The 26777-nt window shown below is 40.3% G+C and overlaps 1 protein-coding gene across 9 annotated transcripts in view; it reads right to left on the bottom strand.

Moving 5' to 3' along the window:
- Positions 1-8068: 8068 nt before the first annotated feature.
- map2 (microtubule associated protein 2) overlaps positions 8069-26777 on the bottom strand; it is a 294566-nt gene continuing 275857 nt past the window's right edge. For 8 of the 9 annotated variants that reach the window (XM_033023599.1, XM_033023607.1, XM_033023604.1 and 5 more), the window contains 4 exons: positions 23564-23656; positions 9514-9595; positions 9302-9414; positions 8069-8871 (listed from right to left, as the gene is read on the bottom strand). In XM_033023599.1, coding sequence (XP_032879490.1) covers positions 8656-8871; positions 9302-9414; positions 9514-9595; positions 23564-23656 — 504 coding nt within the window. In that variant the 3' untranslated portion in view covers positions 8069-8655. Of the gene's footprint in view, positions 8872-9301; positions 9415-9513; positions 9596-23563; positions 23660-26777 lie in introns of those variants that run through there. The other variant, XR_004412492.1, reaches the window with a different exon arrangement.

Below are 26777 nucleotides of genomic sequence, written 5' to 3'. Positions count from 1 at the left end.
GGCCACATTGCCATACTTACCACCTGATAAAAGTTTGGGGCATATGAGAAACTGTCTTCAATAAACAATGCATCCATTCTGCCCCAACTCTGGTCATCAAGCTGCAGAACTAATGTTTGCATGTGTTCTCATTTAGTGCCCAAGTTCCTAGTTCTCATCAACTCTTTCACTGAAGCACAAGGGCATTATATTTAATGTCCACTAAACCAAGGTCCTGCAGCAACCTGCTGTAGGTAGACTGTAGGTAGACTGTTCGTTAACAATAAATGGTCCATGAAAATACCCTCTCAATTAATGACATTGATGATGAAATTCATCATCTTCAGTGTGTCAGTACTGTCTTTGGACATTTAAGGAATTGTTATGAAGATGAAAACCTCAAATCCAGCATAAACCTCATAGTCTACTATCAACAGTGGGCATCCTGAATGCTTTTGAGACATTAGCTACTTAGGCAAACATCTCAAATTGCCACTGCTTTCCAGGCAACGCTGTCCGAAGTCATAATTTACATCCTCTCTGAGATCCTACATCATCCATAGCATTCATCTGCATTTGACTATAATCCTGAAAATTATATTTCAAGCTCTATTATGTCAAGAGATTACCAGGTAAACAAAGAATATATCTCAAGAATATTCTCAAAGCTTTCTTTAAAATATATAACATCCACAAACTTGTGAGCATTCCTGGCAATAACTGCTCAAAATGGAAATGTACTGGAGACATTGAATTTATTGTTGCGAACAAATGGAAGTCCTGCATGAATGGAGGAAATCGCACACCACCTCCCAGCTCCCACCCACTGGCCCCATTCAGCACTATTGCTCCATCAGTGGCATTGTCTGATGGAACTACACTGGCCTAATCAACCACTTCAGAACCAGAATGGAAGCAATCATGAAGGTTTCTATGAAATGGATATCAAAACAATACCTGATCTTTTATACTTGGGTCCATTGGTCACAGAGGCTTAGGAAGCCATAAAAAAAAATCATAAAATGGGAATTAGCTGAATATGTACAATTCAATTCTATACACAAGGCATAAATATAGTACCCAATGATGGAATTAGCATAAAATTAACACATTTTTAAAATAATTAATTTTCTTTATCAACATGAGCAGGTGCTGACCACGTAAATTGGTCTTATTTAGGTATTAGCACAGAGCTAATCAATACAAAACAGTATTTAAAGGATAAAGAAAGTAAAAGGGACTGAATCTGTCGTGACAGAAGAGGGAAATTATCAGTGCACCTGCTATTACAGAGTCAATGCAGTAATAATTTCTGGTGTCCAAATTTCTTGTATATAAAATGTATATAATATAACATTTCTTGTAATGATCAATGATATGCCTGGAGCTAACATCACTGCAACACTGTAAGCCTGATGTACCTGCCCTCTATGTCAACACTTCAAACAGATGACATTTTTCAAAAGCGAGCCATTAATAATGTAAGCTATGGTTATTGAAATACTTCTGTCCCTAAATTAATTTGTTAGAATATTGTAACAATGTTTCCTTGTTCTTAATTACATCTGCAAATATATTTTTCTATTTTTTCATATTTCTAGGTTTGCAATCTATTTGTAAGAATTGGTATATTATAATTCAATGGATTCTCTGATACACCATCCCAGAAAAGATGACATATTGGTAGAAACAAATTTAGTAATGAATCAATGCAAGATCTAGGTACCTACACAAGATTAAAAACAAGAGAAACACAGAAGGGTCTCGACCCGAAACGTTGCCTATTTCCTTCGCTCCATAGATGCTGCTTCACCCGCTGAGTTTCTCCAGCATTTTTGTCTAGCTTTATCAATGAGTTGACAACCTATTGTTATAAGTACTATCATTAATTATTGCCATTGACTTCAATAAAGTTAGCTATTTGTGATCAGCTTGTAAAGGTATGTGATGAGAACTGTCACAAATAGATACGTTACTTAATAATTTTGCCCTGAACTTCCCTTTTAATACTATGCTCCTTAGAATGGTAACATGGAAGAATTATCAAATAATGATGATTAATTTTAGTTGCATGTGATTTGCTGAGTACCAGATTGTTTGTTCAGTTGCAATTTGTCTCTTTTGATTAGCAAGACTTTTCAACCAATATAAGATGCAGAAAATGTAAAGATATTGTGGAAAGACAAACACAGAATGGAGTGGACAACAGAAAGCTGTTCATTCCTCTGTTTTCATTTCTCAGAGAAGTCCTGCATCTAGCCAGCCACATTGACTTAATATACAATGGTGGAAATCAATACCTGAAACGTCAATGCTATTACTTGTAAAATAAAATGGAGAAAACAACAACACATGTTGGAATAGTCCCCTTGGATATAAGAGAAACAAAAAGGCTGAGAAATTTCCACTATTGCAGCCGAACAATTTAAGGGATCATAACATTTATTGCAATATTGCAAAGGGTCTCATAAAGTATCCAAAGAATTGTGAAACATAACATCTTAGTCATTGCACTACAATGGAAAAGCATATGAAAACATAATAATAATGGTAATGAATTATGAAAGTAGAAGTTTATTAGTAAATGAAGAAGCTGGAAAGAGAATATGAAAAATTGAACATTATAGCTAACAACTTTTCATCAGAACTAGCCAGTCCTCTTGCACATTGGGAAGGTTGGTTGTTTGAAAATGTTATATGCAGTGTTGGCCTGTATGGGCCTAGTCAGTAGCAGTGATGCTTTTCCTTATAGATCTTTCAGCTCCAAGAGGCTTTATCTGCTATTCATTAATCATGGCTGATCTGATATTCCTCACATTCGATCTCATGGTCTTTCCTCATAAACCTTGATTCCCTCTCCGAACCCTTGACCTAATGTTTCTCTCTCTCTCCCTCTCCCTCTCCCTCTCCCTCTCTCTCTCTCTCTCTCTCTCACAATCAGGGGTTCCCAACCTTTTTTGTCCTGTTTACCCCTGGCAACTTTAATAGCACATAACAATATTATTTCACTTATTTATGAACAACTAATGATGAACAGATACCAGTATACCAGAACCAAACATAGTCAGTTAATGAGAAAAAAATATGTACAAATCCAGAATCAACAAATTTACCCCCAGGGTAGGCGAAATTTATCCCCCGAGGTAAATTTCCACCTGGTAAATTTACCCCAGGTTGGGAACCCTTGCTCTAGATGCTGCCTAACCTTCAGCGAATTTGCATATTTCATACATTCTATTTTATTTCAGAATTCCAACAACTGCAGTGTTTTCTTTATCTCAGTTCCATCACTATTTATCTTTTTTTTAATTTTCTTGCCTGTCTATTTGTCTCCTTTTATTTCTATCTATTCCCAACAGGTGCAATAAACTACTCACAACACCCTCTCTGAGCCAAACTATGAATATCATTGGTCTCCATTTTATTACAGGCAATTCCATCTATCCCATCCTTTTCGTTTTTAAATTGAAACATCTTAAGTGTCCATTTTTTTCTGAGTTCTGATTAAAGGTCATTGTCTCAGAATGGTAAAAGGCCTGTCTCACTTACGCGACTTTTCAGCAACTGTCTTCGACCTTCAAGCTCGAGGCCACTCGCCTGAAAAACCGCGAGCTGGATCGACCGTCAGCGATGAAACCGCGAGCTGGATCGACCGTCAGCACACACACACGCACACACACACACAAACATATCGCAAAGGCGGGGGCCAGGGCAAGTGGGGGAGCGCTGTTTGAAATTCACACGGTGCACACCCAAGGTGATACCCACGATGAACAGGAAGGTAAAAGACGGCTGGCGCAATGTACGGTAAGTCCTTTAAAAGAGCGGGGAGGGGAGAAGGGGAGAGAAGGAGTGGAGACACTTTTAAGAAGCCAGACAACTTTTAATAAAGTTTAGCGGGCATTTAACATTACCGGTCTGTTTTCCTTGGTTCTGAAAACTCATGCTTACGTTTTTTTCCCCCAATGATCCAATTAAAACGCCCGGTCAGCAAAGGAGATTGCTTGCGCCAGCCTCGACCACCTATTACTACATGGCGACCCCACTACCACTGCACTACGAGTTCAAAAGAACCATGCTGACCAATTTTTACTCGTAGAAAATTTTCAGCATATTGAAAAATTTTCCTCGACCAAACTGAGGCCGCGAGTATGCGGGAACTTCTCTCCACCCTGAATGAGAGTTACAGTGACCTCCTAGGACCACGTGTCGACCATGCTGCGAGTTTGTGGCGAGCGCAAACTCCTCTTAACTCGCAAATTAGGTCACCATAGTGGGACAGGCCCTTAATTCTTTTCACTTCACAGATGCTGTTCAACCTGCTGATTATTTCCCGTATTTTCCAGTACTATTTCAATTCAGTGCTTTTTTTCTAGACAAAAGGGTGTTATTGTACATACAACAGTTCACACCATGCTGCTGTACAGTAAACTAGGTTTTTACTATTTAGACATGCCAGTACACTGTACCGGCACGTACTAACACAAAAAAAAGCACTGTTTTACTCTATATTTAATTTAGTGAGGATAGAATTATACAATTGACTATACCAGTCAGAACATAAATAAAATTGTATTACTACATCAGGAATTTTTCTTGGCTAAAGAAGTATATATTTGTATAGGGAAATGTACATTCAAGATGCAAATAAACTTAGTCCAACACCCAAGAGAAGGCTACAATGGAAAATGAAATCTCGTAACAAAGTCACCAAATATGTAGATGGTGAAAAATAATCAAATGTAACTTATTGATTTAACCTATGATTGAATTGTTCTTCAAAAAATAGCACACCATGTCAACTCTGTCAAGAAAGCATTTCAGAATTTTAATCATCCAGCTTTTGTCTGGACAGATTATTTCAGTAACCTGCCTTGATCTCAGGCAAAGTTTACAAATTGCTCAGTTTCAAAAATAACCAGCACAAAACATTACTAGTGTCAGATGAGAAGCAATTTATTCTGCAAATCACTCTACAGCAACAAATACAAGTGCAAATTTTACTTAAAACATACAAGCTAACACTGGCCAATCCCAAAATATCATTCTGTCTTAACAGACTCCAGAATGACTGGACGTAAAACACATTCTCTAAAGCACATTAAAATCCCGCAGCCTATACCAGGCCAAGATATCTTATTTTGCCCTATTTTTCCTTCATGTCTTCTAAAATGTTTATTTTCTTTTTCAAATTTTGTTGGGAGTAACTTGGCAAGATGATAACATCAATAACAGACCCTCATTTAACATGCAACCCCTTCATCTTTTTGTATTTATCTCCCACTTCAACAATGTTCCATCTAATCACTTCATGTTACAGTATCCTGTATTGTTCAATACAAGCTGTTTTCATTTTAATGAAAAATATGCAGCATAGCTTTCAACATGTTCAGATAATCTTAAAATACATTGTTGTTTTCTTCTACAAAAGATTAATTTACTTTCCAAAGCATTTTTACAGGCTAGTGAAAAACATGATCTCAATTTGATATTTGTTAAAGATACTGTTGTTTGATTACATTAATAAATATCTACAATAACCTTTAATAGCTGGCTGTAGCATTACAAAACATATCTTCAAATTCATTTATTTTTTTAATAGTTTTGATTTCCAGTCTAACCATCCTGCAACAAGATACTGCCTCTCCAGAACCTGTAAAAATGCATTACAAATTTATGTCATTCTTTCAGTTGCCAATTAATTTCTAGATCTCAATTTTAATTAAACATTGAAAATAAAATCTATTGTTATGACACCAAAAGCCGTGTAAGTATGGCTTCAGTAACTCTGACTGAGACCAACAAATTTGGAAAAAATATTCCTACATCCTGATTCCATAGTATATATATTTAAAAAAAACATCATCTTAATTGGCCCTCACTACCAAAACTGGCTTGCAAAGTGTAATAAGCAGAAAACAGCATACACCAAATGCTATATGACCCCCTCGGTACATCAAAATTCTACAAAGCAATTTTTTGAATCTTTTAGCTAGCAATACATCAACAAACTCATCTGGCACTAAAGTCATAGCTTTTGGTTGTTACAGTAAGCACTTCATGCTATTTTTTTGAGAGATAAATCTAACAAGTATAATTGCTAATGACTACCTTATCCTAAACAGTAACACCAAAAGGTGCAGAAACACAGATACTGTGAATAAAAGCATAACTTCAAGTATATAAGGGATAACACACTGGCCACAGAGAATATCTAGTATACCGTATATATATTATATATATGCAGTACATTAAACTGCATATATATGTACTATATATCAAACAACTGATCAAACAAAATATGAAAAGTCAGCATATATAGAAATCTAGCACTGAACTGACATTCTAGTTAAAGATACAGATCCACAACTTTAGATTTGCATCCTATTTAAAGTGGCTGCATGATATTTCTGAACAACCTGATTCCCATTTTTGTTACAACGTGTATTATAAAAATGCAAAACACTACCATTTATGAATGAGCCCAATTATATTGTGATCATATTGTGTTTTGACATTAATACTTCCGCTGTTCTTACTTAACAGACTGCTTTTCCTTCCCGGACTGAATGTAATTCAAGGATTATTTACATACAGTGCCCTCCTTAAAGTTAGGGACAAAGACCCATCATTTATTTATTTGCCTCTGCACTTTACAATTTGAGATTTTCAATAGAAAAAAAAATCACATGCGGTTAAAGTGCACATTGTCAGATAAAGGGTATTTTTATACATTTTGGTTTCACCATGTAGAAATTACAGCTGTGTTTATACATAGTCCCCCCATTTCAGGGCACCATAATGTTAGGGACACATTGCTTCACAGGTGTTTGTAATTGCTCAGGTGTGTTTAAATGCCTCATTTTTGCATGTATAAGAGAGAGGTCTCAGCACCTAGTCTTTCCTCCAGTCTTTCCATCACCTTTGGAAACCTGCATTGCTGTTTATCAACATGAGGACCAAAGTTGTGCCAATGAAAGTCAAAGAAGCCAAACCTTAAGCTTAGAGATATCAGCCAAACCTTAAGCTTACCAAAATCAACCGCTTGGAACATCATCAAGAAGAAAGAGAGCACTGGTGAGCTTACTAATCGCAAAGGGTCTGGCAGGTCAAGGAAGACCTCCACAGCTGATGACAGAAGAATTCTCTCTATAATAATGAAAAATCCCCAAACACCTGTCCGACAGATCAGAAACACTCTTCAGGAGTAAGATGTGCATTTGTCAATGACCACTGTCTGTAGAAGACTTAATGAACAAATATACAGAGGCTACACTGCAAGATGCAAACCACTGGTTAGCCAAAAAATAGGATGGCTAGTTTACAGTTTGCCAAGAAGTACTTAAAAGAACTTCTGGAATAAGGTCTTGTGGACAGATGAGACGAAGATGAACATATATCAGAGTGATGGCAAGTGCAAAGTATGGAGGAGAAGGAACTGCCCAAGATCCAAAGCATACCACCTCATCCGTGAAACACGGTGCTGGGGGTGTTATGGTCTGGGCATGTATGGCTGCTGAAGATAGTGGCTCACTTATCTTCATTGATGACACAACTGCTGATGGCAGTAGCATAATGAATTCTGAAGTGTATAGACACATCCTATCTGCTCAAGTTCAAACAAATGCCTCAAAACGCATTGGCCGGCGGTTCATTCTACAGCAAGACAATGATCCCAAACATACTGCTAAAGCAACAAAGGAGTTTTTCAAAGCTAAAAAATGGTTAATTCTTGAGTGGCCTAGTTAATCACCCGATTTGAACCCAATTGAGCATGCCTTTTATATGCTGAAGAGAAAACGGAAGGGGACTTGGCCCCAAAACAAGCATAAGCTAAAGATGGCTGCAATACAGGCCTGGCAGAGCATCACCAGAAAAGACACCCAGCAACTGGTGATGTCCATGAATCGCAGACTTCAAGCAGTCATTGCATGCAAAGGAAATGCAACAAAATACTAAACATAACCACTTTCATTTACATGGCATTGCTGTGTCCCAAACATTATGGTGTCCTGAAATAGGGGGGACTATGTATAAACACTGTTGTAATATCTACATGGTGAAACCAAAATGTATAGAAATGGCCTTATTATAATCTGACAATGTGCGCTTTAACCACATGTGATTTTTTTTTCTATTATAAATCTCAAATTGTGGTGTACAGAGGCAAATAAATAAATGATGGGTCTATGTCCCAAACATTATGGGGTGACTGTATATTACTCATTTCTGGGCTTGCCCCTTTATTCTCATGAAACACAAGTATGTATTAATTTATCTTGTAATAAATATTAATAATAGGCATCCTCCTTCATTGACAAGGAATCATTCATTCAACATAGAGTGAATAACTGGGAATAAAGCATGTCAGCTGCTTTCTGAGTCTTGATCCATTTCAACACTGCCTTTAGGCATGAAACATTATAAATGCATTTGTCATCAGTCCATGCAAGCAGAGCTGAGAAACAACATTGCCATGTGTGATGTACAGCAGTAGTAGCCATTTAAAGCCAGAAACACCTGGCATGAATGGAAACAAGATTTTATTTTTACTCATAATGGTCTGAAGACATGATCAACATTTAATTGAAAAGGACTAAACACAATCCCACTTTGAGCTTGTGAAGGCTCAAAGCACATGCTGCAAACAAACAATTAAAATGTTGTAGAGCAAAATCACAATCCTTGCTTGGCTAGTGCAGCAGTAACATCATCAGCAAGTGTGGCAAGTTGCGGTGATTCCATTAAATTGATGCTTCCAGAAGAGGAGACGTTGCTGAGTTTGTGAGGAGTTGTGGCACCCGAACGGCCTGGGGACTGAGTGACAATATCTGCTCCATGGTCCACACGAGCCCTGGCATTCTCACGGAAGCAAAGCTTGTGGCTTTCAATCTATTTAGAAAATCAAATTAATATTCATATTACTGGTGGAGACAGATTGCAATTGGTAATATTCCATGATACAAGAATAGTTTTCATATTTGCACAATGTAACATGATAACCGGATAAAAGCTCTTCCAGCATTCCTGTGGAACATTGCAAGTTGAGAGTGTAAACTAACTGCCAATAGCATTCTCAATGTACAGCATCAGGAGTGCTGGAAAATCTATTGATGATGTTGGCTGCATCATTGATGTTGTACCCAACTTAATTGAAAGCATTTCTTAAAGTTTTACAAGTTTGCTAAAGCAAATACTTGCGAATAGGAAGTATTAAACAAATAGATTCCCCGTCATAAGGCAGGGAAATAGATGAGATTTGTTGGGTTTTCTATTGAAGTTTTTGCAAAATAAACATTTACTCAACCATTTCATTTCCTACCTTTATATTTCCACCTCCTGGGGTATGACGTGTATTATCAAAGGAGCCAACCTTGGGCTGAGCTTTCTCCTTAAAATCCAGTTTCTGACTTTCAATTTTAATATGTCCTCCACCTACACATGGTTAATGAATCACAGTTTGAATTACACAATAAACAATATAGTAATACGCATTTAAATAAACAGGCACATAATAAGCTAAGAGTACAGTACCTGGTCTATAGTGTATGTTGCTGAAAGAGCCACATTTTGATGTAATGTGACTCACATCTATTTTCTTGGTAACTATTTGTACCTGAGAAACACAAAAGCAACCTTTCAGCACAAACATCAGATCGTACATTAAACTTGAGCACAGTAGCAAAGTGAGTGAGGAACACAATTAAAAACCTTTTTAGATTGAAATCATTAACTGTTCTACAGCTCTTATTCTGTTTTAGTTAATAATTAGTATTGTTGGAAAATGTACACCAAATATAACTGTAATTTGAAAGGTAAAGAAGCATTTCATAATTAAACGATCAGTCACAAAAGCCCAAATGTAATCCACTTGGCTAAATCAATAAAAATAAAGAACATCTAATGGCATGGTTACTTTTTACTCTTAAAAATAACACTACTAAATTAGATTGTTGGAATAACACTGTTGGAAATTGCAAGAACATTATCTGTTGCAAGCCATGCCAAACCCTCTATAGAAGAGTACCATTCAAGTCAATAACTTATTTTACTGAATCAAATATTACATCACATTCACACTCAATTTTGGGCCTCCGTGGTAGCAATTTTTTTTTAAATGCCCAGCAGGACAAACTAATAGCTAAACCCCACTTTCTGGGAATAATGCAGATGGGAAAATGTTTATGTTAAATGAATTTTAGCTCAGAAAGGCAAAGAAAAATAATAAATAATTCTAAAGAAAGATCAAGTAATGTGTTTTCATATTTTAGACAAAAATATTAGTTTGCAATGCCACCGACAGTTGAAAGATTTAGAATTAGATTGTAGTAGCACAAACAGTACAAGATAATAGCCACTGACTCACATGGCTATCTGGACTACACGTCTTCCCACCCTGCCCCCTGTAAAGACTCCATCCCCTACTCCCAATTCCTCCGCCTACGCCGCATCTGTTCCCAGGATGAGACATTTCATACCAGGGCATCGGAAATGTCCTCGTTCTTCAGGGAACGGGGATTCCCCTCCGCCACCATAGATGAGGCTCACACCAGGGTCTCATCCATACCCCGTAACACTGCTCTCTCTCCCCATCCCCGCACACGCAACAATGGCAGAGTCCCTCTGGTCCTCACCTTTCACCCCACCAGCCGGCAAATACAACACATAATCCTCTGCCATTTCCGCCACCTCCAACGTGACCCCACCACTCGCCACATCTTCCCATCTCCCCCCATGTCTGCCTTCCGCAAAGACCGCTCCCTCCGCAACTCCCTCGTCAATTCTTCCCTTCCCTCCCGCACCACCCCCTCCCCGGGCACTTTCCGTTGCAACCGCAAGAAATGCAACACCTGTCCCTTCACCTCCCCCCTCGACTCCATTCAAGGTCCCAAGCAGTCGTTCCAGGTGCGACAAAGGTTCACCTGTATCTCCTCCAACCTCATCTACTGCATCCGCTGCTCTAGATGTCAGCTGATTTACATCGGTGAGACCAAGCGTAGGTTGGGCGATCGTTTCGCCGAACACCTCCGCTCAGTCCGCAATAACCTACCTGACCTCCCGGTGGCTCAGCACTTCAACTCCCCCTCCCATTCCCAATCCGACCTCTCTGTCCTGGGTCTCCTCCATTGCCAGAGTGAGCAACAGCGGAAATTGGAGGAACAGCACCTCATATTCCGTCTGGGGTCCTTGCGTCCTTATGGCATTAACATTGAATTCTCCCAATTTGGCTAGCCCGTGCTGTCTCCTCCCCTTCCTTAACCCTCTAGCTGTCTCCTCCCACCCTCCCATCCGCCCGCCCTCGGGCTCCTCCTCCTCCTCCCCTTTTCCTTCTTTCTTTCCCCACCCCCCATCAGTCTGAAGAAGGGTTTCGGCCCGAAACGTCGCCTATTTCCTTCGCTCCATAGATGCTGCTGCACCCGCTGAGTTTCCCCAGCAATTTTGTGTACCTTCGATATTCCAGCATCTGCAGTTCCCTTTTGAACAAGATAATAGTTTGTTATATGTATGTGTGGACAATGATGAAGAGTTGAAAGAATAAAAAAGAACGCATCATAAGTTTTGGAGATAAATTAAATTAAAGAATCCCGCTCATTTCTGAAATATTTATGAAATTTGGATGTCTTAATCCCATATATCAGGAAAAAAAAATCCACAATTTCCCTGACACAGATCTCGGATTTTTTCAACTGGTGTGCAAGAAAAATAGACAAAATCTAACAATAGTTTTTATTTCAAGGTAATGTATTTGTCAATTCAATTAATTCCGGCTATTAAATTTGGGGAAAATAACAAGTCAGTAATGTGGACTCATAACGTGGTTGGGTTTTATTAAGACATTTTCCATGAACTGATCTGGATTTCCTGTAAGAGCAAAGAAAATCATTGCAATGTTGCCTTGAACAAAATGTCATTGTTATTTTAAAGATTTTCCTTGTTGATACCATCTTTTGCCTTGATAAATTTAGTTAACCAATTTTTATAGTTGGTCAATAAAATACTTAAATATTCTGTAGGTTTATATATCATGAATTTAATTGATAATTTACATAGAAAGTTTACCTTTATAACTGTATTTTAATCTCAACCTATTAAGGTAACCCGTAACATTAGTAGGAAAGAGTCAGGTAGAGTGAATATGAGAGCTATTTGTGGATAACACCTGTAGAGGAAGGCTGTCAAAGTATATAGTGGGACAGATCAGCCGCAGAAATAGGTGGATAAATGGCAGATGGAGTTTAATGCAAATAAATGTGAGGTAGTGCACTTTGAGAGATCAAATGTAAGGGGGAAATATATAATGAATGGCATGACCCTCAATAACATTGATGTACAGATGGGCCTTGGGGTCCAGGTCCATAACTCCCTGAAAATGCCAACACAAGCAGATAGTGGTAAATAAAAGGCATGTGGTATGCTTGCTTTCAAAGGTTGGGCCATTGAGTATGAGTCAAGTTACGAGTCATGATGCACCTTTGTAGGATTTGGATAGGCTGCATTTGGAGTATTGTGTGCAGTTTTGGTCGGCTCATTACAGGAAGGATGTGGAGGCTTTGGAAAGAGTGCAGAGGAAATTTACCAAAATGGTGCCTGGATTAGGGGATATTTGCTACAGGGACAGACTTGCGAAGCCAACGATTGTGGGGAGACCTGATAGAAGTAAACAAAATTATGAGGCATAGACAGGGTGGACAGTCAAAATCTTTTTCCTAGGATGGAAAAATCAAATAGTAGAGGGTTTAGCTTTAAGATGAGAGGGGCAAAGTCCAAGGAAGATATGAGGGCCAGGTTTTTCAACGCAGAGTGTGGTGAGTGCCTGGAACATGCTGCCTGGGATGGCTTTGCTCAATTGGAATTGTGGTTTTGTAATAAAAGCTTGCAAAATCCAACAAGAATTGTTCTGTTTTCAACATAATTCAAGATGTCCTCATAACAGTTGGTTCACCTCTTTCAGTACTAAACGCAATATCTCCCTTTTCTCTACCTTAGGTACGCATTCCTTTTATGCAGAGAGTATGCACTGTGCATTTTCTCATTGGAGTGTTTCCATTTTTTTGCATTTACATTTAAAGCTTATTATGCCATTTGCCATATCTGGGGTGTGCTTTCGGATATTTCCACGTGATAGATAAGAAAAGGGGCATCGGGTAAACATGCAGGATGAGACAGCAGTCATAGAATGACAGAATTAGAGTTGTTGCAAACACTTGTTACTAATAATCAAGACCAAATGAATATTTATTGTAATCTATCAAAGGCAGGTAAGTGTTAAGTTAAAAACCACACCATGCCTGAAAAGAAAATTGACAACCGTATCTAATAAATTATTAAATTATCAAATTTCCTTTGTATCCCCCTCACATGTTTTATCTAAATCTGTAGCATTTGGAATCTTAAATACATTGGACTTGGACTGCATAGCTAAGGTATCAATGTATGAAAAAAATAATCAGGCAGGTTCGCAGATTATGAATCATAAGAGAGAAAGGAGAATTTGTTTGCGTAAGACCACACATAGGAGAAAATTGTCATTTTATTTTTGAAGCAGAAAATGGGTTGCTGGAGGAGGTATACTTTAACATTGTTGGAAGATGTCCAAAAAGGATTGAAACCTAAAAATACAAGATGAAATAACACAATGAAGAAAGTTACTAATTAAAAAGTAGAAAAACAGATAGACATTTTACCCACAAAACGAAGAAAAAGGACAGCCACATACAACATATAACTTATTGTAGTTTCAATCCATTGGAAATAACATATTAATCCATTAATATTTATTTTTGACTTACTTGTTTAGGTTCTGTTTGAACTATAAGGGTACATTATATAAAACTATAAAAAAATATCAGGTTGACACTGACCAGGTGATTTGATGGATACATCCCGAGATGCCGGATGCCAATCGATGAGGAGTATAATTAGATTTACTAATTAATTCATTTGGTTCAATTTGATTATAGGGTATTCTGGGATTTCTATTGACACCTTGTAATTGAAATTACACAACACTGATTCTTATTTTCATTATATATTCCTTCACTGTACATCAAAGCAATACATTTTACAAAGTTTGAAGTTGATGAAAATGAAGTGATAAATAAATGGTAATTAGTGCCTCTATGTAAGGAAAATAGCATTCACATGTAATGAGGAGGAGTTATGATGGTACTTGGTCATGCTAGTTGTGATAGTTCTGACATTGATGCAGCAAGATTATGCTGCAAAACACATCTCTTGTTGTGTCCAAATCAATAGACATATTCTTAGATTTTACTTCGGAGTCACGTGAGTGACTACGCGAAGAAGGGCCGTCCGTCTGCGTGCGCGTCATTACGTCTGAACGCAACGCGCGACGGACTGGAGAGGCACTGCGTCCTCCCAGGCCGTTAGGATGGGCAGGTAAGGAAAGTTGAATCACTTACCTGCATTCTTTCGGGCTTGAAACTTTTTGTAGTTTCAGGGCCCAGATGTCGAGGAGACGGTCCGCGGGGAAGTCGGCTGCCGAAGACCGCAGCATTTCCCAGTAGCGGGCAACGGTGTTTCCCGACATTTAGCGCCGGCAGCAGACCGGCAGGAGACTTGTTGCAGGAGGAGAGCTCCATTGGTGGTCCTGCAGTACGGGAAAATCCACCCGCAAGTCAAACAACCCGTTGACTCAGAAGAGTCCGGGGAGGGAAAGGGATACCCTCCCTCAACAGAGAGCGTCTGAGGACGACTCTCCCACATAGGAGCAACTTTTGGAGAAGTTGCTCCAACAATGACCTGCTCTAAGGAGAGAGCTGTGTCAGCCCGGGCCTACAAGCTGCAGGCAGTACCGGGAGCCTCGCATAATGGGGCAACCCAATGTCTTCCCCATTGGAGGGGGAAGTACATATGGAAGAAACCACTCTGAATCAGAGTACAAAAGCAGGGGGGGGGGAAACCTTCCCAGGGACAAGCAGAAGAAAGGAAGTAAGCAAGTAACTTTTACTTATATAGCACTGTTTAAGTTAACTTGCACCAAAGAGCTTTACATAAAATAAATAATAAGCACAAAAGAAAAGAAATACTTCTGCAATCATCCAGGTTCCACTGGGTGCTTCCCTGGATAGAGATCTAGAAAATGTCTCCTGCTCTGAGGAGAGGAGCATTCACGGTCAGTTTCAGTCTGACCCAAAGCAAGAATCTCATTTAAGCCCGCTGGAGGGGCCATGTCAGCGCAGGTATCCTCAGGGGCCTGCGGCAGCACCTGTTTTCAGGGCTACCTACAAATCTCACTCTCAATGGAGGGGAGTGTGAGTGATCAGTAGGTAACTGATCTCGAATTACAATACTATACAATACCATTTTTTTGTCATTTGAACCTCACATAACGTTCAAACGAAATTTGGTTTCGAGATCAGTAGGTAACTGATCTCGAATTAAAGTATGAACATACTGAAGCACATGCATATGGCCTCAAGAGACAGCAGTTGGCAGAATATCCGCACAAATGCCGGCAAGGGAACAGCGCTATCAGGGTGACTTTGGAGAAACCAGCCGCCGAATCCTCTCTTCAGGTAAGACCAGAAGAAGGAAGCAAAAGCTGTCGGACCAATCAAGGTACCAACGACCAGCAAACTTCATCAGTAGGCGACAACACACCCCACACCTCCATAGGGGGTAAACAGTTCACTGAAGCCGGTGGTAGCTTGAAAGCTGGGCACGGAAATATGATCAGAGTCGTCTTTCAAGGCAGACTCAGAATTATGGCCAGAATTGTCCGACAAGGCAGGCTCAGTATGATAAGGTCAGTATTTTGGGCAGGATTGCCTTCCAGGACAGGTGACAGATGGAGGATGTCACTTCATCAAGGTTTAACTCATTTGTGCAGTACAAACTTTTAGAAACAGCAATTTTTTGTTACGGTCTAACTACTGTTTTATAGGAGCTTCCTATAAAATGGTCACATGGCATGTATCGACCTCAAAGATGCATACTATTCGGTGTCTATTCATTAAGAACAGGAGATATTTGAAGTTTAACTGGATGGCATGGCTCTGCCAAATGGGTTGACATCAGCTCCAAAAATCAACTACGGAAACCAATTCTGGGACTACAAAGGTCTCAAAACCACATAGTAATGGCATATTTGGAGGACATTTTCATTTTGGAGTCACCAAGAATTGGCAGAAGCATCAGTCAAGCAAACCAAAACCCTGTTTGAAAGAATTGGTTACCTCATCCATCCAGTTAAATCAAAATTGGCACCTACAAGGGTAATTGATTACCTAGAATTTACTATCAAAAACAGTAAATATGTTGGTGACTTTGCCTAGGAGCAAACGACAATATTAATTAAGCCTGCAATGACCTGATAGTCAAATTCTAGCCATCTATCAGGCAAACAGCGAGTGTAATTGGCAAATAGTAGCTGCATTCCCAGCAGTACGGGCCTTTGCATTACCAGAACTTACATCAAGCAAAGGAACGAACACTCAGATTACATGCAGGCCGAATTGGCAAACTATGGATTGCCAGCAGAGGCCATTGTTGAATAACTATGGTGGATAACGAATGGGAGACAGCTCAGGGAAATTTTGCTCGAAAGCCATCGAGGGTTCTTCAGACCTATGCAAGCGGCTAAGGATGGGGAGACACCAACACAGTCTAAAGCTGTGGGGGCAGATGGAATGAGCAGGAGTCTGTAATTCCCCAACACATGGAATCAATTACCCAGAATTGTTGGGGGCACAATATGGACTCAAGGTTCTCTTTAGCGATATGCAACCGGTGCTTGTTCAAATTCAGATTGATAACACCACTGCGGTGGCATATATCCATTAACAAGGGTGGTGTAAAATCTGTATCTTACAACAGATTGTCGAACCTCATTTGGCACTGGTGTATCGAGAGGAATATTTGGGAAATCTACGAGGTAGATATAACACGGTGACAGATGCTGGATCACGAATATTTAATAACAACACAGAATGGATGTTGAATCAGACAGTATTTAACAAAATAACTACACGATTTGGCATACCAGATGTTGATCCGTTTGCATCTAGACTAACCATTAGTTACCCAGATATGTGTCCTGCGAGCTGGATCCAGGAGCAAGGCAGTGGATGCTTTCTCCCTCAATTGGGGAGGAATGTTTATGTATGCTTTCCGCCAATTTGTCTCACAAACCGATGCTTGACAAAAATCAAGCAAGACTAAGCCACAGGCATATTGGTAGTGCCAGATTGGCCTACTCAAGCCTGGTCCCCAAAATTTTTGGGAATTATAGTCCAGCCAGTAATGGCTGTACCCAAGAGCAGGGACCTCCTAGTGAACCCAGTTACAGGGAGTAATCATCCACTACATGAACGTATAACTTGTTGGTCTGCAGATTCTGAGGAGGCCATTTCAAGGCATAGGACTGTCCGAACAAATACAACACAGTTCGGATAACGGATGTCTTGGAGTTCCTATCAACTGTACTATAACTATAAACTAAGTTATAGTGCATCTATAGTGCCAGAGGCACACTCTCCTCCAATCTGATGCTGGAAGCAGGGCACAGTTCGATAGGAATCACCCCTTTACAACAAAATTCATGAAGGGAATTTACAATTTAAGACCTCCAAGGCCAAGGTACACTGACACATGGGATGTGAGCGTGGTACAAACCCTACTTTGACAGTGGGGACCGCCTATAAACCCTGAAGGTGGTATGCTGACAAAGAGTCCAGACACTGCAAAAGCTACAGTTGGACTACATGACCACCAATATGAACAACATAACATTCCTAATCAGGAACCTGATAAAACAGAGCAGGCCAGGAATGTCAGGGATGGAGATCCAGTTCTTGGCATATCCAGAGGACCAACGGTTGTGTGGGTGGTAACACACTAACACCACTATCTGAGAGTTACGGAGAACCTCAGAGGCTCAGAACAATCGGTCCTCATCAGCCATAAAAAAAATAAAATTAAAAAAAAACACACCAAAAGGTGTCAACTCAAACCATCTCCAGATGGTCAAAAGAGGTAATGGCGGTAGCAGGAGTAAACATTTATATGGTTAAATCTCACTCCACCAGGGCTACATCTACGTCGGCAGCAAGAGCTATGGACGTGCCCCTTGACGACATCCTAGTGGCTGCAGGATGGACGAATGAAATAACGGTCCACCGGTTTTATAACAAACCCATAACCGGACTGGGGGTGTTTGCACGTACCATTTTAAGTTCTGTCCCTTAGTTTCCCCCCCAAGATTGGGAGGGGTAACTTTTTTTGAAACTTTTCTTTCATTTAAAGCATCAGTTACTTTACTTAACTACGTAATGTCTGAATGCTTTAATGATTACACGCATCCATGGTCAATCCATTCAGTGTGTGACGCCTGGATTCGTAACCGGCGTAAAATCACAGAGCTTTGAAATCTTCACATAGTCACTCACGTGACTCCGAAGTAAAATAGTAAGATTAAACGAGAACTTACCAGTTTGAAGTTTGATCTTGATTTTATGAGGAGTTACGATGAGCGATTACGTAATCGCTCATCGTAACTCCTCATAAAATCAAGATCAAACTTCAAACTGGTAAGTTCTCGTTTAATCTTACTATTTTATCTACGATTCAGGAAATCTTAGGTAAGGAAGAGTATGCAAAAGTGTAGCTTCCATATTTAACACATCAAAACTTCTCCAGGAAATTCAGGATCTACAAGAATAAAACTTGAAGTAGAGATGAGAGGTCCTGGAGGATCCTCAGTCTGAAGAAGGGTCTCGACCTGAAACGTCACCTATTCCTTCTATCCAGAGGTGCTGCCTGTCCCGCTGAGTTGCTCCAGCATTTAGTTTCTATCTTCATTGTCAATGTTGTTCCTTTGTTTAAGAAGGGAAGTAAAGATAATGCAGGAAATTGTAGGCTGGTGAGTCTCACATCAGTGGTTGGGAAGCTATTGGAGGGAATACCTCAGGACAGTTTATACTAGTATTTGGAAGAGAATGGGCCAATTAGGTACTGGGCAGCATGGCAGGTCATGTGTTACGAACCTGATTTTTGAATGGTTGACAAACATTATTTATGAAAGTAGGGCAGTGGATGTTGTCACTATGGACTTTAGTAAAGCATTTGATATAGTCCCCTCATGGTAGACAGATCCAGAAGATTAAAGTACATGCAATCCACAGTGATCTGGTCGTTTGGATTCATTACTAACTATCTCATAAAAGACCGAGTGTTATAGTGGAAGATAGTTATTGTGGTTGGAGGTCTGTGACCAGTGGAGTTCCACAGAGTATATGAGAGCATAGATCTGGAGTACATAGATAGGTGATGTTTTGGATCGGGACCCTTCCTTGTACTGTTTGAGGTGGGAGAGGGAGCAGGAAGCTGGAGAAGAGGTGGGGCAGGATAAAGCCTGGCAACGGATGGTAGATACAGGTGAGGGTGGGCTTTGATAGGCTGATCTTCTGTCCATATCTCACACTTTTTGATTTTCATCTCTGACCTTTGTCCAATCATCTGCTTATCACCCCCCCCCCCCTCCCCCCACACCTATATGTACCTATAACTCACCAGGCCTTGTTCTGCCCCTCCTCTCTTCCAGCTTTCTCCCCCCAACCACAATCAGTCTGAAGAAGGATCCTGACCCGAAACTTCCCCTGCCCATGTTCTCCAGAGATACTGCCTGACCCACTGAGTTTCTCCAGCATGTGTCCTTTTTTAAAGCTGCATATGGGATGGGCAGTAAATTTACAGGCGACACTAAAATTGGTGGAGGTGTCAAAGTATAGAGGGATATAGATCAGCTACAGAAATGGGCAGAGAAATGGCAGATGGAGTGCAATCCAAGCAAGTGTGAAGATTTGTGGCGTGGGAGGATGGATGTAAGTGGAAAGAATACAGTTAATGGCTTAACAGCATTGATGTACAAAGGGATCATGGGGTCCTAGTCAATAGCTCCCTGAAAGTAGAGTGGTAAAGAAAGTGAACGGTATGTTTGCCTTGATCTAATGAGGCATTGTGTTTCAGTCAAGAAATTATGTTGCAGCTTTTAGGAGTTTGGTTAGGCCACGTTTGGAGTATTGTGTACAGTTCCAGTCACCCCATTATAGGAAGGATGTGGAGGCTTGCAGAAGGTGCAGGTTTACCAGAATGCTGCCTGGATTAGAGGGCATTCTTTATAAGGAGAGGTTAGATAATTAATTTTTTTCTCTGGAATGTCGGAGGCTGAGGGGAGACCTGATAAATGTATATAAAATTATGTGGCATTGATAGGGTAGACAGTCAGAACCTTTTGCCCAGGGTGGGAATGTCAAAGACTGAAGGGTATAGCTTTAAGGTGAGAGGGGCAGTTGAAAGGAGATGCGCAGGGCAAGTTTTCTTTTACACACAGAGTGGTGGGTGCCTAGAATGTACTGCCATGGATGGTTTTGGAGGCAGATACAATAGTATTTAAGAGGCTTTTGGATAGGCACATGGATATGCAGGGAATGGACGGATACACATCATCTGCAGTCAGAGGAGATGAGTTTACTATAGCGTCATGTTCAGCATGGACATTGTTAGATGAAAGGCCAGTTCCGCTGTGGTATTGTTCTATGTGCTAAAGACGATTGCCCCTGCTCAAGTTTAGGTTTTCATCTCCTGAGTTTCTTTACTTTACAAGTACTTTACAACACTTTCATTTGGCTCAGTGTTGTCAAAACTATGTGTCTTGTTTTAGATCCAAGATCAAGCAATAATTAATTGCAAATTCAAATGGAAAATGAATTGATTTACTATTTTAGGTAATTGATCATGTATGTTATCAGAAAAGACAATCATAAAGAGGGATTGTGCAAGTGTAATATACATATAGACTCCTGTTTATGAATTTTGTAAGGATTGTAATTATAAACTTATTTTAAATTAGTCCAATAATAATACAGTAAAGCATCGTTTTAACGGACCTCTTTATAATGGATTTTGGTTATAGTGGACTGACCTACCGACGACTGCCCACGCCGCCCCCGGTTCACACCGCTTCCGGCTGCCCTTGGCTGCACCACCACCACGGCCGGTATCAGCGCCAGCACCCCCCAACTAGCACTGCCTCCACCGCCATTGCAATGCCACCACGACCACCTCCACCGCGCTGCCAGCGCAGCTGCTCCCAGGCCACAAATGCCACCCAGGTCGTCCGTGCCTGCCGCCGATGCTACAGCCACCACCACCCCGACCGTTCACATGCCGCCCCTGCCGTTGCCAACACCCTGGCCGCTCCTGTCGCTGCCACCAACACCTACCTGCATTCCGGCCGCCCGCAGGAAGCTGATCCTCACCTGTTCCTCCGTCGCCAGCAAGCCGCAGCCGTCAACTCACCTGGATTCCAGGCCCAATTCCAGACCAAGAGTCAGAAGAAACCCATTGGCCCAAAACGCCACCTGTCCATGTTCTCCAGGGCTGTTGCCTGACCTGCTGAGTTCCTCCAGCACGTTTTGTCCTTTTGTGTATTAACCAACAACTGCATGGTTTGTTTCTACTATTTATACAATGATAACACCTTACTCAGTTCTAGCGGCAATTGTCAATAACAAACACCACCCAACCCCGCCTCCCCACCCTCCATGGTCCGTTATAACGAGCATTTACTGTATTGCAAACTAAAACAAAAAACTGTTATTTCGATCATATAAAAGTCTCCTCTCTGATATGCAATATGGCTTTGTGGTCATCTAGCTGGAAAAAGAAAATCAAAGGATATAATTATCTTTGTAGAGGTACGATAACATTAACATCTGTAATATCAGTTGGAAATATTGTTTTAACACGCAGGAGGCAAAGAATGTTGGATGGTGGAGAGAAGATTGAAATGATTTGATAGAAAATATTTAAGATTAATGGCGCAGATAAAAGGTATCAAAAGGAAAACTATCTACCTCATTGGTGATCCTCGGACTATCCTTGATAGGACTTTATTGGCTTTACCTTGCACTAAATGTTAATTCCCTTATCATGTATCTATACACTGTAAATGGCTCAATTGTAATCATGTATTGTCTTTATGCAACAAAATCTTTTCACTATACCTCGATAAACGTGGCAATAAACTAAACTTTTAAAAACTATAAATGCTTCAAATACCTATCAGACATGAAGAGGTAAACGGACAGGAAAGATTTAGAGAGATATGGTCAAATACAGACAGGTAGCACTTTTGTAGATTGGGCATCTTGGCAAGTTGGTCCGAAGGACCTGTTTCCACGCTGTATGACTCTATGATTCTAAAGTGTCAAGCATTTTAGGATTTTTTTGAGGAATGTTTTCATAAACTGGATGGATTAGATTAGCAGAACATAAAACTACTGCAAACATTGTGATTTTTAGAATGAAGACAAATTCACTGATGTGGTTAACACAGCGGGTCAGGCAGCATCTCTGGAGAGAAGGAATGGGTGACGTTTCGGGTCGGGACTGAACAAGGTTCTTGACCCAAAACGTCACCCATTCCTACTCTCCAGAGATGCTGCCTGACCCACTGAGTTACTCCAGCATTTTGTGTCTAACTTCGATTTAAACCAGCATCTGCAGTTCTTTCCTTCACGGATGTGGTTAGCAGTTTAGGTCATTTATAGAACAAAAGTTGATATTTGTTTTCTTTTATTTCTAAAAGATTTACATGCAGTTATTTATGACCTCGAGACATCACTCAGGACTTTACAGCTAATTCAGTTGTTCTAAAGTGGAGTCATTTTTATATTGTAGGGGGAACACCACAACTATTTGTACAGAGTAAGCTTGTAATGGTCATTAATATGATGACAACCAGATAACCTGTTTTTCGTGATGTCTTTTAAAAGATAAATGTTGACCAGAACCTGGAGATTTACTCCCCTACTCTTCAAAATAGTGCCATGGGAAAAATAAATTAGAAATAGGGTCATAAAGTGATACAGAGTGGAAACAGGACCTTCGGCCCAACTTGCCCACACCAGCCAACATATCCCAACTACACTAGTCCCACCTGCCCACATTTGGTCCATATCCCTCCAAACCTGTCCTATCCATGTACCTGTCGAACTGTTTCTTAAATGTTGAGATAGTTCCTGCCTCTGGCAGCTTGTTCCATACACCCACCACCCTTTGTGTGAAAATATTAAAAAACAAAAAAATACAGAAAGATTCCCAAGCAATACAATGTTTCTACATGCAAAACATCTCTATTTCATTTTGGGTACATGTTGGGCTATTTGCATCATAAATATAGATAAGTGTTTATTGCAAAGAAATGAATCAAAATGTTTAACTGCATAGATAATGGAGATGAATCATAGACATAATACAAAACCAGATTAAGTTTATTGCCTCTATAAATGCTGATCATACAGTAAATGTTGCTATTGTCTTAAAATATGGAATTTAAATATTGCTATGTACAATGCATACAACAAAATACATGAAAATCCATGTATTTTTAAAATGTCAAATAATACTTCACAGCAACATCTCGCATGAAATGATGTAAAGCAAACAGACATTTTAATTGATAAGCAAGCAAGCAATTCCATATGTGAACTTTGTATAATAATTACAGAATTTGCTGCTCAAATGAATTCTCAGTTTACAAAGTAAACAAGTGACTCACGTTTCCAACCAGGGGAGAATAACGCATGTTGTCCAGCGAGCCACATTTTGGCTGAATATGGCTAAAATCAGGTTTTACATTTGCTATAGGTACCTGGAAATGATAGGAACTTCACCAATCAATATCTACACACTAGTCATTCAGTGAGAAAATACCCACTGAAAATAATATTAGATACATTGTCACACAGTTTCTGCTTATAAAGAGGAATTTTAGTTCCAATTTTCTGGTGAAAGCTTTAATTCCAATTGGATTGAGAAAATTTTCTATAATATCAAAAGACAGCAGTAAATGACAGATGGCTTTAATTGATGGTTACTACTGTCTCATTTAAAACCTTATATCGAAGTTTTCCTCTTTCACACAGTTTTACGTAAAATTCCTGTTTAAAGAACACCATACAAAAATATTTTATACCTTCAGTCACACTGCAATGAACTATCTCACAAATGATATATCATACAGCATAACATTTACATTTATCATCCCTTAATGTTAAATAAACATTTCTCCAACTATTTGATTTTAGCCATACATAAACTTAGTTTAACGAGGCAGTAGAAATATAACTAAAAAAAAAGAAAATGCAGCGTAAAAAGCTCCATGTGCAAATGGCAACTGAACTATGTGCGCGTACACTCATACATATTTTTATTTATTTTTTTATTTTTTCTATGGGCGGCGCGACCGACGTCGCAGCGGCCTCTGCAGTCTGTCTGTATTTTTTATTTTTTTGTCCTGTTGAGGGTTTAGTTTATAGCGGGTTTTTAAATGTGTATGTGTGAGGGGTGGGGGAAACTTTTAAATCTCTTCCCTGCATGGAGAACCGACCTTTTCCCTGTCGGGTCTCCGTTGCCAGTTGGGGCCTAGCGCCGTGGAGCGGCCTCCAACCGGAACGACCTGGAGGCTCAAGTCATGGAGCCTGTGGAGCTGTGGAGCAGCGGACCTACCTCCGTGGAGCTGGCCGGCTTCGGAGCGTGGAGAGCTGCGGTGGCGCGCTGCTGCGACCCGACTCCGGTGGATGGTGACAACGGGAGTTCGCGGGTCCCCGGTGGGAGACTGCTTTGTGGGGCACCGGCAACGGCGACTTCTTCCGCCCGAATTGCGGGGTTGATTTGGCGCGGATTTAATTTGCCGCGGACTTGCTAGCGCCCGCCGGGGGCTCCAACACCAAGACCCGGGGCAGGGCCTTACATCGCCCGGCATGGCTTTGAGTGGCCGCGGACTTGCTAGCGCCCGCCGGGGGCTTTGACCTCGACTTCGGGGAGGAATGGAGAGCAGGGGAGAGACAAGACTTTGCCTTCCATCACAGTGAGGAGGAGACTCACTGTGATGGATGTTTGTGTAAATTGTGTTGGTGTGTGTCTTGGTTCTTTTCTTGTATGGCTGCAGAAACCAAATTTTGTTTGAACCTCATGTGAGGTTCAAATGACAAATAAAAGGTATTGTATTGTATTGTATACATACATGTACCCAGGCCAAATTCTATATTAAGAACAAGAGGGTAACTAGGGAGTGGGTAGCATTGCTTATGGACATAGAAGGGAATTTATGCCTGGAGCCAGAGAATTGGACGAGGAACTGAACAAGTACTATGCATCAGATAAGAATGTGGATGGCAGTGAGATCAGTATGGGGATATGGTAATAATCTGGAGCATGTTGAGGAGGAGATATTGGGTCTACTTTGGCGAAGAATGCAAGTGGTGTTTCTCGAATGGAGAATTGGAGAACAGAGATACAAGAGAATCCAAGTATGACTGTGCTCCACACATGGATCTCACCTCGGGTGAATAGTGGAAGGAACTTATCTCAGAATGAAGATAGGGTGATGGTGGAGGAGTATTTCTGTGACTGGACCTCTGTGATCAATGGTGTTTTGCAGAAATCGGCGTCAGGAACCTTGTTGTTTATGATGACCCATACAGATAACTTAGATTAAAATGTAGATGAGCTGATGAGTACATTTTCAGCCAATTTAAAAATCCATGAAATGGTGGACAATGAAGATTTTCAAATAATGCAGCAGGATACAGATCAGCTGCACATATGAGCAGAGAATTGGACGATGGAGTTTAAGCCAGACAAATGTGAGGAGCTGCACACTGGGAGATCAAATGTAAGGGGAGCGTCTACAGTTGGTAGCAGGAACCTTGGTAGCAATGATCTACAGTGCTATCCCAGGGTGCAGGTCCACAGTTCTATGGAAGTGGCAACACAAATAGAATAGATAGGGTGGTAAAGAAGGCATCTGGTCTGCTTGCCTTCATTAGTTGGGACATTCTATGTAATAGCCTGAAAGCAAACGCTCAGGTGTATAAAATGGGTTATCCTACATTTGGAATATTGTGTGCTGTACTGGTCACCCCGTAAAGGAAGGGTGGGATGTTTTGGAAAGGATACAGAAGAGATTTACCTCCAATCTACCTCTTTGTTAAAGCTTTTGAAAGACCACTGTAAAGAAGGAAAGTGAGGCTTGGGAACCTAAGAAGTGACTTTGGGTCATTAGCAACTGGATTCACTGTGCCAGTGATGGTATAACTACATTTGGGCATGATCAGGAGGCCAGTATGACAGGACTACTTCTCCAAGAAGGTTACAGGGTGCAAGGAATGGTATGGAACTGCAAGGCCAAGGGTGAAAGCAAAAGTGAGAATTTTAACACTGATGTATTTCTCGAACTGGTGGGTTGGTTAGGTCATGGTGAGTGGGAACATGCAAGCCAGGGGGCATGTGCAGCTGTAGTTTGAATGACCTCATGAAGGACAAAACAAGGGAGGCACTTGAGCAGTCAAATGTAACAGAGGCAGAGGTGGGAGTTTCAGTGCAGATAAGCTGAGACGGGGCAGAAATGATCTCTGTACCACAGTTTCATTGTTTTCTCTTAATATCATAAAACACAAAGCAAAGCAGCTCAGTTATTCATATGTTATGAGTATGGAGTTACTGGTATTGACTGAACTACAGAATATCTGCCATTAATTAATGGTCATAATTATAAAATAACTGAACTGAATTAGGATTAATTCAAAACCTATGGTTTTATTTAAAATCAAGGTTTTAGGATAGACTCAGCTGCAAAGTTGTTTCCTTTTTGTTCAAGGATAGATTACTCATCCCATTTAATATCTCCTCTCTTGTCATACTGTATACAAACCTTTTTCTTTAAGTGAAAAATGTAAGCAAACCAATTGCTACTGGTCCATTAGATTTGA

The sequence above is a fragment of the Amblyraja radiata genome, chromosome 7, assembly GCF_010909765.2.
Source record: "Amblyraja radiata isolate CabotCenter1 chromosome 7, sAmbRad1.1.pri, whole genome shotgun sequence".
In the NCBI taxonomy this organism is placed as follows: Eukaryota; Metazoa; Chordata; class Chondrichthyes; order Rajiformes; family Rajidae; genus Amblyraja; species Amblyraja radiata.
The sequence above is the reverse complement of the archived record's forward strand: the minus strand, read 5'-3'. Positions and strand labels throughout refer to the sequence as shown.